The 15,310-nt window shown below is 38.8% G+C and overlaps 1 protein-coding gene across 2 annotated transcripts in view; it reads right to left on the reverse strand.

The window, feature by feature from the left end:
* slco4a1 (solute carrier organic anion transporter family, member 4A1) overlaps positions 1–15,310 on the reverse strand; it is a 28,650-nt gene extending 13,340 nt beyond the window's left edge. Inside the window, exons 1-2 of one of the 2 annotated variants that reach the window (XM_085260148.1) lie at positions 15,187–15,310; positions 108–1,211 (exon numbers count right to left, since the gene is read on the reverse strand). In XM_085260148.1, the coding sequence (XP_085116274.1) occupies positions 108–939 (832 nt within the window). In that variant the 5' untranslated portion in view covers positions 940–1,211; positions 15,187–15,310. Of the gene's footprint in view, positions 1–107; positions 1,212–2,736; positions 2,875–15,186 lie in introns of those variants that run through there. The other variant, XM_085260147.1, reaches the window with a different exon arrangement.

The following is a 15,310-nucleotide window of genomic DNA, read 5'->3' on the forward strand; positions in this document are numbered from 1 at the left end:
TAAATAAATGAATAGGGTTATAGTAAATAATCAACTGCAAACAAAACAGATAAAGAAGAACAGTCTGCTTGCTGCCATTTCTGGTGACTGTTACTAGTAGGACTCACCTATATAAACTGGTGCATAGTTGGAGTTGACATTCTCATCCAGGTATGTGACCCCTAATGTGTAGAGAGGCGTAGCGCCCATACCATGCAAAAACTGGCCAAGCATGAACACAAAGCGATAGCTGGACAGTCCTCCTGCCTCTTTGTTCTGACACGGGCTGGTACGGTTAGTAGAGCACATTCCTGTTTGCTCGGGTAAACTGACCTGGTAGGGAGGTGTAGTAAAGTGAGGCAAGGCAAACATCAGAGAACCCAGTGCCATGATAAGTACTCCCCATCCCAGCCAACGGGGCTTGTGACCTGTACCGCCGAAGTAACTGACAAAGGCCAGGCAGACGCATGCAGCAATGTCATAGGAACTGGCGATGAGGCCAGCCTGGTAGCTGCGCAGATCAAAGCGTCGCTCGATTGAGGTGATCACTGTGTTAATGAAGCCATTGATTATCATCCCCTGGAGGAAAGAGGCCACACAAAGGAAGAACAACACCCACCGAGGAGTGTTGAAAACTTGGATGCTTTTGGGGGCCAGAGCTCCCCAGCCACACAACTGATCTGTGTTAGTAGAGATTAACTTTAGCCCAATCTCTGCATTAGGTCTTGTTTCCCCCCCATATATTGGCCCAGGGAGTGCCGACGCCCCGGTGAAAATGAGTGGCTCATTAGTAATGGGACTGTCAGGGTTTCTGAGACCAGAGCCTATGGGGCTGCCTGTCTGGGAATCCACAGGACTAGGGGTGTCCAAAGAGGGGCCTCTGCTGAGAGGACAATCCTGCAGGTCCAGGAGCTCCTGTTTGGAGCTAAAAGAGGCGTCGGCATTTAGCAAGACGGGCATCGCCCCTCTGAGGGGCACTGTGAGGATCCTGTGAAGTGGATTCTATGAACTGAGGCAATAAATCAATTACCTCAACAACAAAAAAAGGAAATTTGAAGTAATAAAGGGTCAAGAAGATATTGTGGTAAGGCCAGGTTCTTCTTGGAAATTATCTATTCTTGCTTTGTAGTTTGCACCTCATGTGTCCACGGCTCTTCGTGTGCTCCTTTTTATTTGCACAAGGTTGCATATGGTGTAAAGATGGCTTTGTTACTGTGATGAGTAATAGCATCCTGAGGAGAGAAAAGAAAAATTAGATAGATTAAATAAAGAAACAACCAACTTTTGTAAAGATTTAATGCATAAAGAAGTCATCATTAGAATTTATGTACAGGCCACAGACACTGTGACCTAGACCGATGCTTCATATTTTACCAAATGTATAAAAACACATACATACATATCTCTACATGGGCATTAAATAATTCCTGGCATTACCACCGCATTGTTTAAAGAACAGTTTTGCCTTTTAACATTATGCTGGTACAAAGACTCCTCTAACTGTGAGTCGATTGAAGCATTAGTATCAAGCATTGCACCCAATCTCAGAGTCTTACACATACAGAGAACTCATAAAACCTCAAAGTGCACACTGCTAATGAACCATAAGCATTGTTACTTTGCTCTAGTAATCACAAATAGAGCTTTCATAATCACCATCATGAAAATACTGTGCAGGTCTATTTGTTGCATAACAACAACACAACAACACAAGTGTGTATTTGATCCATTATTGCAATCTGAAAGCTCATTTTAACTGATGTAATGTATTTATTTATATTACTTTCTTTCATTGTGAAGTACAATGTGGAACACTAGAAACTCAATGTCCACTTGTCACAACACAAAACAAGCAGCCTTACTGACCTTCAGGGGGTCATATTTGACAGTGACAGTGATAGAGCTTAATTGGATGCATAAACAAAACAGAAGAGATTTACTGAGAAATAAGAAAAGGCGCAGCACAATAAAACAGTTTGGTCGACATATTAAATACATGCAGTACAAGCAAAGTTCTTGTTAGTTTTCCCACTCAAAGCTTGGACTCCAAGATTTACCCATCGTACGTTTTGGAGTGGCAGCTTAGAAACATCTGAACAGTGAGTTTAACTGAATGCAGGAATAGCTTCTGAGCATGATCTGATGATGCTAACCTCTGAATGTTGGTTTAGTAGCACATCAACAAGTTTACTCCACCTTTCTAAGTTGTCATTATTGTGTCACTTTTATGTATCGTCAGCCTTAACAAGTGAAAGATGAAAAGCCATTTTGTTCAAGTTGTGAAAAGATTTATAGAAAGAGAACTCTTTAAATCTAAATTTGATTGAGCAATAAAAACACACTCAATATCCTTGCCAACTCCTCAGATGATGACTGGTAAAACCAAAAGCCTCCTCGTTATGTAGTGACTGTACTTACCACTGTACCAGCGCTATGGAAAAGGAAAACGTGTTTCCCTGATCTCAACCAAGAATGAAGAATTGTGTTGCAATGTTCAAAAACACCTTGTTCATAAACTTCTACATACAGTTATGTAACTGTGCTAAAAATGTAAAAGAGAGCACTTCCCTCTATGCCAATACTGTAAAAATCTCTAAAATACTCGCTAAAAATCTTTTAAAAAAACCCCAAAACATTTCTATTGCCAACACCTTTTAATCACCTTTTAATCTTTAAAATATTTACAACGTATCACACACAAAGCAGTTAAAATATAAATTAAATTAAATTATAAATAGAATCAGTTTACCCTCCTACCTCTATTCCTTCATATAACAGCCAACAGGACTGCTAACAGTTGTTAATCTGGGAAAATGAAAACATTTGACAGAGATGGAATAAGAGCGGCAAATAAAGATGAACAGTTACAGAGAGGTATATCCATGCTAGGTCCTAAGCCCATTTCTCAAAGCCTCTTATAACTGAAGGACTACATCAGCAAATTCCTACACAACAACCCCCGCCCCACATGATTGGAGTCCTGCAGGCAGCCTGCAGGGAGGAAAGGAGGGAAGTGTCACCAGCCCACATAGTCCACCTTTGAATTACTGCTCACCAATGAGCAGCAAAATTGTGAGCAAGGAGAAATATAGAAACAGTCATTTCAAATGTGGCTATAAATAATATTTGAATGTTGGTTAACAAGTTTTTGTGTTTTTTATATAGTTTTTCTTTATTTTAACAAGTGCACAAAGCTATTATTCACTTTATGTCTATGTAGGTTCTCAGTCATCCAGGTCATGGTAATCTAAGGAGCTTCCAAAGAAAAGTGACTGGACTTGTTTATGCTTCTTGAAGACAGTTCACCTTTCATCCGAGCTTCTTCAGTTCTAAGACTGAATGGTGGAGAGACCCAGGTTTTTAAGACCTATTGGAGCTTAAAAACGAATACCTTATCTGAATCTGAGGCAGAGGTGCTGTGCTGCCTCAGCTGCTACCAGGCAATTTGTCTTATTTCAGCCACGAAACATTCTGATAAACTCCCCATCACAGAATAGTTTACAGTTTTGTTTTGTTTTTTAATTTTATCACAATACAACTTAGTTGATTATATTTGTAAACCAACTGCTATTTTTTTTAACTTGCAAATTAAATCACTTTGATCACTTAAAATGTACTGGAGCCAATGTTTATGAGAGATTTGCTAGCCCTGGAAAATGTTAGTTCATATTAAAAAATAAAAAAGTCTAATGCAAAACGTACAGCTTTTAACAAAACGTGGACTTCTATGTATTTATTTACTGAAGTCAGAGGTAAAGCTATGCACTTAGTTTGCGGAGAAACAGGTTGATGTGTTTAAGGATTGCAATTTGAATTGCTATTACAAGATCAAACACACTGAGAAATCAAAAAACTTGACTAATGCAAAGTAGGAATGGATATCTGAAACTTTGTTAGCAAAATTTCAAATGCAAAAAGGACTTTTGATCAGTCTGAATGCTGAATGAACAGCACTATGACAAGGAGTAGTATGTCCATGCAGTTAGTGCATGCTTGAAAAGGCTTGGACTGAAATGGGCTAAAATGACCGGAGCTAAAAATTAACCACGTTGTTGATGTTATAAATAAAATAGTTAACTTAAGTAGGGCAAAAGCACTGAATAACAAACGGTTTGGTGCACATCGAGGATTATGAGACTGAACATACTGATGTAGGAAACAGGTCGCTTGGCCTGGGCAAACGGCTAAAAAGAGTATGGGGCCTCATATGCATACCATATAGCACATCTTAACCTTTGGTAAAATGGTATTCTTTTATATGATTCTTATATAGCACTTTTCTAATCTCCCGGAACACTCAAAGTACTTTATACAAAGAAAGCGCACACAAGCATTTTCATCTATGGTTTTCAGTGCTTCCTAGCTAACATTCACACACATTCATTCTCTGATGGATGGATCAGAGAGCAACTCGGGCTTAGTATCTTGTCCAAGGATACTTGTCATGCAGACTGGGGGAGCCAGGGATTAAACCACTAACCTTCCGATCAGTAGATGACCTGCTCTACCCCCTGAGCTACAGCCAATATCTTTGAGATCTGGTGTTTTCATTTCTGATACCACAGGTTATAATAGCCTGCTCAAATTCAGTGAGCCTTTTAAAATGTCCCTTCTCTAACAAATGTTTGTAAAGGCAGACATTGTTGATTTATTTTTTATAACACCTGTGGTAGCTGGACTGACAATACCTGAATTCAACAACTGAGATCTATTGTCTGATATTGTTTATAAAAGACAGAAAATAAGAAAAATGTATCCTCTTTAGGAGAGCACTGTCGAATTTCAGACAAAAACAAGTATACATGCACCAAGGCATATATACGCAGCCCTATGGTTTAGAACATGTACATAAAATCCATAAATACTGTATAAATACTGTATTTATGTGTAGAAAGTAAAATACTGTTTCATTTTTGATTTAACAAATGACCACTTTTTTTTATCACTAAAACTCAAATGCCTAAAACCTGTCCACTTCAGCTCATTACTCTGCATTAACATGCCTTAATGTCTGTGAAGGTTCTCAGTCATCCAGGTCATCGTAGTCAAAGGAGCTTGCAAAGAAAAGCGTCTGGACTTCTTTAAGTTACTTGAAGACGTTTCACCTCTCATCCGAGAAGCTTCTTCAGTTCTAAGGTCAAATGGTGGAGAGTCCCAGATATAAACCTAGTGGGAGTAACCCCCCACAGAGGGACAAAAGGACCCCCTGATGATCCTCTAATCGCCTGAGCCAAGGTGGGAAACTGGGTGTGGGTCCCAATCAGCCAGAGTTTCGGGTGTGTTCATTGTGAAACCTGGCCCCACCTTATCATGCGAATTCCTGAGGTCAGATGGCCCAGGATGTGAGTGGGCGTTAAGGCGTCTGGGAAGGGATCTCAAAACTGGATTATAGATGGCAGAGAGTTGGTGTCGTAAACCCCCGCCTCTGTTCAAAGATGGTCACTCACAGTGGACATAGATGGCTTCTTTCACTCCTCTTTCAAACCATCTGTCCTCTCTGTCCAAAATATGAACATTGGCATCCTCGAAAGAGTGTCCTTTATCCTTAAGATGCATCGATGCCATCTGACCTCAGGAATTCGCATGATAAGGTGGGGCCAGGTTTCACAATGAACACACCCGAAACTCTGGCTGATTGGGACCCACACCCCGTTTCACACCTTGGCTCAGGCGATTAGAGGATCATCAGGGGGTCCTTTTGTTCCTCTGTGGGGGGTTACTCCCACTAGGTTTATATCTGGGACTCTCCACCATTTGACCTTAGAACTGAAGAAGCTTCTCGGATGAGAGGTGAAACGTCTTCAAGTAACTTAAAGAAGTCCAGACACTTTTCTTTGCAAACTCCTTTGACAACATGCCTTGATGCAGAACATGAAAGGGTCCTGGCAAGCAAATCAACACAAAATGAATGGTACCAACCACACTGCTGCGAGCTGTTGTCTGTTCAGCTGATCGCCCATGAAAAGAACAAGTATAAGGTTTTGGAGGGAAGCCAGAGCGTAAAACCTTATTATGCCCAAATGAAACTCGGGCTTATTTCCCCATTGAGGTGGGGCTGAATTCCTCATAAGCAGAAGAATTTGAGGTTTTAGACTGTGAGTTTTAACTTTGATGTCTAAATTATCATCAGTGTTGAACTGTGCTATCAGAATGCTGTGATGCTGTGTTTAAGTTTTTTTGTTTGTGTTTAAGTTTTTTTGTTTGTGTGTTTAGGCTTAGGGTTTAGATTGGGGATATCACCAATTATGACTTAATTCCTCAGGATCAATATGCACCAGATTGCCAATACCTCTGTAAGACAGGGGTATGAACTTGCATGTGTTTATTTAGACTGTACATTATTTTTCATTTATTTATTTATTTACATTTGGGTTTTTTTTTTTCAGATTTTGAAAATGCTATAAAAATGGTGGCCATGCATTAATCTAACTTGGGGAGGGCAATTCATTTTCCCAAAGGGGTCACATGAGGAACTAGGACTATTGAGGAGGGCTGCACCAATAAGCGTATAAACAGATAAAATTAATATTGAGCAAAACTGAGTTCAGCTTGTGGCCACTTAGGAAAATCAATTGCCCAGCCCTGATCTAATTCAAACCTTACACCTAACCCAACACGTTATTCCCACGATCCAATGGTTGTTAAGAGGTTAAAAGCTATCAGGAGAGGAAAGGAGGTGGGCCACTATCAGGTGATGATGAGACGACCAGAGGTGGGAGTGTTTTGAAAGTTGAACCAGGCCACACTGTTAACAATGCACTTACAGTGAGGTAACACTTTCCTGTCTCACTGTTTGTTTGTCTGAAGCCAGAAATGGAATAGTTCTCAATGGATAATTTTTTTCTCATGTAATTTCGATCCAATTCTCCATCACGCCTTTTCATTTCTGTTTTCAAAGCAAGATCAGAGTGGGGAGCTGCAATATTAATAACCAACAAGCTCTGCCTTACCTAATGGGTCCTTTATCTTCACAGTAGAAACTTATTTATTTTGGAATGGGAAGACTTTCCTCCTCTGTGATACACAAAGGCTTTTGAAGTATCAAGAGGAAGTCTCTCATGTGGTTATTATAACAGACTTAGATGAAGCCTAAACTGTCAATCTCACACAGAAACACCACCGGTGTTTGTATACACTGTTGTAATATCTCACTACAAAAGAAACAATAGAAACTTTAGCAGGTCGTTGCTCTGGTAAAACTGGAAGCAGAGAACAAACTGTGAGACTCACTGTGTCAGCTTTGAGAATAAGTAACCCTGTTTGAACCCACTGATGATGTAATTCCAGGAACTGCTCTTTGAATCTTAAAGTGGAAAAGCATTGAGTTACAGCAAATTGAGCTACAGCAGCACTGTGCGTTTGGCCTTGTTGAACTTTTGCATGTCAGGCTAATGTTACATCTTTTGTGGGCGATAACAACCCAAGAATTCTTGGTTTTGTTCTTCTATAAATAGCAGAGACAAATAGTCAGCTTGAAATTCAATCAAGTCTGAACTTGAAATTGTGAGTCCTTTTGCAATTTTTCAGTTTTTTGGTTGTTGTTGTTTTTTTTGTTTTTTTTTTAAAGAAAAACAGAGGTATTGGAAGCTCTTGTTTTTTGCTTATTGCTTCTTCGATGTGAACAAGACTTAAAGTGATACAACCATGAATGGCAACTTCAAGGTTTGAAAACATGAGGTAACATTTTAAAAATTATTTTTAATCCTTTTCCAGCTTAGCCAATATCCTATCTTGCAGGTCCGTTGCTCTTGCACTCAACACCTTCAACGCACCAGTTGAAGATATTGAGAAATCCTACCAATGGCTGCACAAAGTTACAGAGGTACATGGTAGGACAGGAACAAGCTCTAAGCACAAGATCAGTAGAGGCTGGGGACTATCACACCAGGCAAGACCCCAGGTGTAGGCTGTGCAAAGAAGCTCCTGAGACAATCCAGCACATAACAGCAGGCCAGGGCATACATGGAACACCATAACCAAGTCGCTTTCAAAATATAGAGGAACATCTGTGCTGGGTATAACCTGGAAAGCTGAGGTCAAAATCAGATAAACCCGCTAGGGTGGTGGAGCTAACAAAACTAAGATCCCATGGACTTCCAGATACAGATAACTAACTGGTGATAGTAGTGGTGGACAAGCAAAGGTGATAGCAACATAAAGAAGAAGGAACACGAGAAGCTGGACAATTATTAAGGGCTGAGAGAGGAACTCAAGGCAGGACCTTATCTATTGCTGCTCCTAATCTCTGGAACAATCTGCCCCATCACATTAGAGAGGCCCCTTCAGTGTCCACTTTTAAAACCCATTTTTACTCCTTGGCACATGACACAGTATGACCCTGATTTTATTGTTTTAATCTAAAATCAGGGTCATATCTGATTTTAGAGTATTAACATGCTGATGGCATTGTATCTGACACATGTAAGTCAGTAAGATGGACATAAACCAAGTATAGCCTTAAAAATGAGAATATAATAGTAGTTATGTCTCAAACGTAACAAAGCAGAACACCCAACCTGATCATACAATATACCGTAGTGAGTAAGAGCTTTAAAATTTGTAATAAATCTCAGTGCTTCATGATAGACAGAATCCAGCATACATGTGTAAGCATATTAATCACATTACTACAATTAAGCAAGTGGAAACAAAAAATCATTTTCTTTATTCAAAGGTAAGACAGGACTTTATTCTAAAGTAAGTATCCAGTTTCAATTTAAAGTTTTTCACCAGTTGCTAAATGTGAGACAATTCTAATTTGTGAGTACGAGTTTTATCGTTGACTGTTCTACAAGGCCTTTGGCAATCAGGAAACAGAGAAAGTAGTCTTTGTAACTGAAAAGTATCAAAAGCTGTTTACAAGTCATGTATGTCTTTGCTTATTGTTGTATCTATTCTGTTGATATATATGTTAATCATTTCTTTGTACAATATTCAGTACTTACCAGCAAGGGATATCAACCTCTTCACGGCTGGTTTGGTACAGGCAGAATAGTGGAGGTGCACAAGTGTAACTGAGAACAGCGAAACTTACTGCATGCCATTCATGTGATTCTGGGGCACTGCTATTGGACATGCTGGCTCATTGTCACTGCCACTCAGTTACATGAGTTACATGTTAACACTGTTAAAAGGCACACTCCACATATTTTTTTCTGCAAACATATATAAATTGAATGATTTGAAACTTGTATCATGAAAAGAGTAATTCTGATTACATTCAAACTGGCATATTGAATAAAGTGCTCCCCCCCCCCCCATTCATGAGTTCTTATATTTTTGGGATATTTATCACACTAACACGGTTAAAATTGTCAAACTAATTTTGTTATTAGATAGATAATTGTTTGTTCATTTAGTTAAACTTAAAGTGTTGGTTAAAGTTTATTTATTTATTAGATAGATTCGATATTAGAAAGATAACATATAAAGTCTAGCTTTTAAATTATGATTTCACGTATTAGGCGAAAAAGAAAAATTATCAGACCCTGCCTGGCCTTAGCCCAGCCTTGGCGGAAAATCCCATTTGCTCCAGATCTCTGACCTCAGGTAAATGCTATTGCTGTCACTTCTTGGTAAGGGAAGGTTTGTTATAAAACTTTGGGCTGAAAGTTTTTTGACCGCTGTGTATTGGTGTTTTCAAAGCAGACACTACTACCAAACCTGAAGGTACTCATAAGCACACTCTAGACAATACTTCTTATTGACTCTAATTGAAAAGATAAACTTCATGTTTTACTTAGTATGAGCATCTAAGACCTCATTGAGAGGTTACTGAGGCCGCAGAAAAAGGAAACCACCGTCCATTTTCCCATTTTCTCAATTTTTGGTCTTAATATTTCCATTGAAAATTAAACAGACTGCAGAGTCTATCCATTTAACTGAGATGTCTGCAATGAATGCATGTAGAAATTAGTGCATATATTAATAGCCCAGCAAACTCCTTTCTTTTAGTCAGTAAGTGGTACAATAGTTGCTCATTTTACAGTAGGCAGGGTGATCTACCTCTGTGGAATCCCACTGTTACTGTGGGGAATTAATGCAATGGGACAGCACTGACCTGATAATGCCCTTCTGCTTGGCTGCAACTTCGAAAGCAAAAACACCAACAGTAGCATCATTACTGTCTGCTGTCCTTCTCTTCCTCGCCTTTTTAACTCCATAGTCGTGACAATATGGGCTGATTATGGAGAACAAATATACAACTAGAAGTGCAGATACACCAACTCTACCTCTACCTAAATTGAAGGTGGAAGAATATTTGCATGATATGCAAATTATCCTGTATTGATTTCCATCCATATACACATGGTTTGAAAGGGGAAATTTAGGGGGAAGTAAGTCCATGCAGTACACCAGTACACAGTGTGCTCATGGTAACATTTCAGAGAAAATAGGAACCTGATAACATCCAGCAGAGCAGCAGTGGAGCCTTTTACTCCAAGTCACAGTTATCATAAAAGGAGGATATGTATATTTATATACTACACAACCATTCTTAAACCTATATAAATATCCATTTTGTCCAGATCTCCGTCTTAGTGTTGCGTGACACAGTTGTGAATAAAGCAGTTTGTGTTTTCATTGATTCTGATTGGTTCTCTGACAACTGACTTGTTGAAATGCATTCTCCTTTAACAGCTTCACTTCCCCTACCTGATAAAATCACCTCTATTTCAGTTCAGCTATTTAATTATTGTAAGGGGAATACAATAAGTTACATATTTACATTAATTGTAACCTAAATTTGATCTATTCAGTAATGCCACTGTGGCATGCTTGTTTAAAGCTAAAAGCATCCACCTGCAGACATAGACACACACACAGTCATCATGTATGCGTCAACCTCCTGCCCCAGATCTCACAGTCATACTAGCATACGTGAACTTGCTGCCTCCTGTTGGTGAAAGAAGTGACCTAGAGAGTAAGTCAATACTGGGTATAAAAGGCAATTAAGAAGATGCCACCAAATCTGTTTGACTGTCTGCACTGCTTTGAAGTTCAACTTTTGACCTTAGCTAAACCTTTCAAGAAATGATGGAGGGTGCAGGAGGGAAAGTACCGCATTTGTACTGTGAACCACAAGAAAGGATGAACAGTCTCAGAAACAAACATGCCACACATAAACCTAATTACCAACTCTTAAGCCAGATAGAGAATAGAGATTAGAGAACTTCAATTATCCAAGCACTTGGCAATCATGGGACACAAGACCCCCCTTTTAAAAGAAAGACAGGCAGTCAACCACTAAAAATGACATAGGAGGTTAAAGGAAAATATCATACAGAAATAGACAACCAAAAACTCTGAAATGGTTTACCTGAAGGCCAAAAATATATATATATATATATTTTTTTTCTCCAAAATCATTCACCTACAGCTGGAAAAAATGAAGACAGCTCTAAATGCTTTATATGTATTTAAAAGTAAACAGGCAAAGACACATGCTTAAATCAGTTGAAATGTCTAAAAAGACAAAGTTTCTGTTCTGTCTCTGTCGCTACTAAAAAACTCCTTCCTTTGACTCTACCTTACTGACGTTCATCTGTTAATATGTATTTGGGGAAAATATCAGTAAATCATGTATTTTCCAGGAATTTCTCTCTCACACCATTTCTCAGAACTAAATGACTGTTTACCACTGACTCATTATTTCCTGTTAAGAAATAATGTGGGTAACATTATGAAGTTGCCTGCTTCTCATTTCAAAGTTATATACTTTTTCATGGATTTTATTCTTTTTTGTCTTTCTTACTTCTGCTTCGTGTGGATCCAGTAATGAACTACTAACTGGTACATGTGTTATATTCTGCATAGGCAGATGTGTACATGCTAGCCCCTATTAGGATGTATCAGTTGAAAACTTCACTTTTGTGATACAATTAATTAAATTTGCTGTATTGTTTTGGACAAATACATTCATATACTATGCTACTAATACTAATATCTATGTTATAATTAGTTTTTTTAAAGAAACTACAAAGCAATTATGGTGAAGGGGGTGTGATAAAAATAAGACTAATGAGAGGCAAGAAGAGCCAGAAATAGAGATGGTAATTAATCCTCTGAGGTCTAAACTGTCATCTGCGATGACCCCAACCCAAGCTCTGAACACTTGCTGTGTCAATATGTGTGGAAGACAAGCAAAAAGTGCTTAAAACATATACAAAAAAATGTGTGTGTTAGTTACAATAATTACTTTTCTTGCCTCATAATAGCCAACACTTTGGAGAACAAAAATAACAAAAGTTTGATATTTTATCACGGGGTTAGGATTAAGGTCCTGATCTGGCCCCATCTGTTTCTGTGAACTGGGTCGGACAATCTTGTTAAATTAAGCTGCATTAGTTCTGCAACACGCTCATCAGCACAGAGGCTGAACTCCCTGTGAAACCGCTGTGCTGTTATTAAGCAAAATGTCATGTTCCACATTTGGTACACTCTATGACTTTACATTGTACATCATTCAAACTGCACTGTAAAACAGCTGTGTTAACAGATTAAATAACTGACACGAGGCATCAGCAAACAGCTTGTTTCTGTTGTGCTAACGTGTAAGAAACACAGACGTGCAGAGAAGGTGCAAGCTTTGATGAGAAGTGCTTATAGGTCTGTTGTGGTTTGGCAGAAACTAAGTCAGCAGTCAAAGCCTAGACACACACGAACATTATGACTTTACTTCTGATAAGCTCTGAACTAGAATGCAATGTTTTAAAATGTACAGAACAGTGTCCACATGAAAATAATGTCTACTGTGATACAAATCTGATCGGCTATCAAAGTGAAACTGAAAGGAGGAACATCTTAAAGCATGTGCCAAGGAATATTAACTTGACAACAAGTGATCTAATACTGGAGCTGTGTATAAAATCACATTCATAATTTCCTACACAAAGTGCCAGTGACTTCATAACACTCTTTCTGTCAGCTGGGTCTTAACCAGGCAATATGCAGAATAGGGATTCCACATCAGAGCTATTCTGTCCTGTAATGAAGAGAAAAACCTTCATGTTGCAGAATTAAGATACTTAAGTAAAAGACTTGATATTTTAGGGAATATACTTTCCTAAATATCACTAAACATTATATTATGTGACCTAGTATGCTGATTTTCAGCTCCATATTTTTTTTCTAGGACTCTACTAGATACCCAGAAACACATTGCTTATAGTTCATTGTACGCCTTATTTATAGTATACTGGGCGAGTAATCAACCTTATCACTTCAGAAGTCTAAAAAAAGATTTGTGATGGAGGCTGCTAAATGGGAATTTAATCAAGAAATTGTCTACAAAACCTTTCCAAAATTTGGAAAGTTAGACATCTTTAACATATATCATTGGCTTTCTCAGTGGATGAACCTTTTGTCATCTGGATGACAAGCAGGCAGCACTTTAATTATCACAAAGTCAAGAGGGAATTTCTCACATTAAAACTTTGGCAGTTCTACTAAGTTATTACTTTTGGCTCTTATCTATCTGCTGATTCCTAGAATCACCACATTATCAAGTCAAAATTAGAAGAAATGACTATGGGGACTGTACTACGAACATGACAGATAACGTGCCACACACTTCTTGAGAGAGTGTGTCAGTAACAGTCTATTGAGCAACCAGACTGACAGCTTCCAAAAAGGTCTATGTGGTTAATTGTGGGGATCATTTAAAGGTCACAACCTACCTGAGTATCGCTGCTGATCATATCAATCCCTTCCTGGCCACAGTTTACTCAGCAACACTAACAGACGGATGGATAAATGGCTATAAATGAAATGAAAAGTCTAACTGAGATGGTAACTGAAACTAATAGACATTCTAAGCTGTGATTGCCTGAGTTGCCTTTAATACAGTCTGAATTGTGTCATGTTTCAGTCAGCGATATTCTTCATGGCCATTGGTAGCTGCTTAAATCGCTTTCCTCAAATTAAAAAAATAAATAAATTAACACAGGATCTGCCCACTTTGTATCGCCAGCTGTCACTTGAAGTCATTGAACGCTTCTGATCACAACATCAGTGCTTGCTGCTCACTGTGTGGATACTACTTTGGAGCAACATAATCCACAAGCAACATGCATATGTGTCACAGTGAGAGCAGGCAAAGGACAAACACACTCTCACAGTCGAAACAAGACTTAAGCAGAGAAATTAGCTCACATTTTTAAATTTTTCATGTGATTTGTCTTCATCCTATGTCATTTATCATAAAAAGTTTCATTGTGCATTCCTTCATGTCATTATTATTGTTATTATTACTCTTGTTGTTATTATTATTATTAAAAAGCTTCTTGGACTCAATAGGCAATGTAAAACGTAACAGTTATTTTTGTAGATTTCCCTACACCTTAATAAAGATTGTATGCATTAAAACATGACCCAATACACCTACACCAATCTGTCTTTGATAAAATAATCAAATTGCCTCCCTATACAGACTTCCCGTGTTGCATGTCTGCATCACACGAGCTCTTGAAACGCACTCTTTCCGCCTGTACCGCAGGTGTGTGTGTGTGTGTGTGTGTGTGTGTGTGTGTGTGTGTGTGTGTGTGTGTGTGTGTGTGTGCGTGTGTTCGGATGTCTGGCTAAAGCAGATCTTGTAGCCTCACAGGAAACAAAGCGTAGGCGAATACACATAGGACTATAAATGGTGACTCACACTGTCTACACATGCTTCTAAGAAAGGCACTCAAGGCAAACAAACCCACCGGAAGATGCTTGTCTTGCAATAATCAGCCAAATCGGCGCATTTTTCATTAAATGAAAGACACGTGGGAGCGACGTATATGTGAGGGGAATGCTTTTTGATGGCTGACAATTCAAAAACGTATCCGCATTAATGATTTGCTGATTTATTTTGAATGATTGGCTCTGTGGACATTGAAAGCGCATCTATATATTACAGTAGGCTATTTGCTACAGTGCAGAATTCAGTGACAGAGCATGTGAAGGATGAATGAGACCAAATGCGACTGATTAAAAAGCCATTTGTTCATTTTAGTTTATGGATTGCTCAAAAACCCCTAAAAAACAGAGAATGTGTGGAATGTTCTCGTATTGCTATATGAACATGTTGTAGATTGCAAACTAAATGCATTTCTTGCCATCATTTTAGCTTCGGACATGTGGATACAGGGATATCACTGCTGCTGATGCTGAGCGGCAGTCCCCGCCATATAGTCGACACCGGTGTATGAAAATAGGCATGCTTACCTTGTAAATCAGCGCTTATTAGTTCACTTCTTCCCATATAATCTTCTGTCTACAGTCTCGTGTGCTGAAAAACTAGCTGCAGATGTGGTGCACTGACTGCAGTGCTGCTGCTTAGCGATCCTCT

The sequence above is a fragment of the Mchenga conophoros genome, linkage group LG20 (assembly GCF_057382185.1).
Source record: "Mchenga conophoros isolate Kocher_MC1m ecotype Shallow Benthic linkage group LG20, M_conophoros_male_GT1.1, whole genome shotgun sequence".
Classification (NCBI taxonomy): Eukaryota; Metazoa; Chordata; class Actinopteri; order Cichliformes; family Cichlidae; genus Mchenga; species Mchenga conophoros.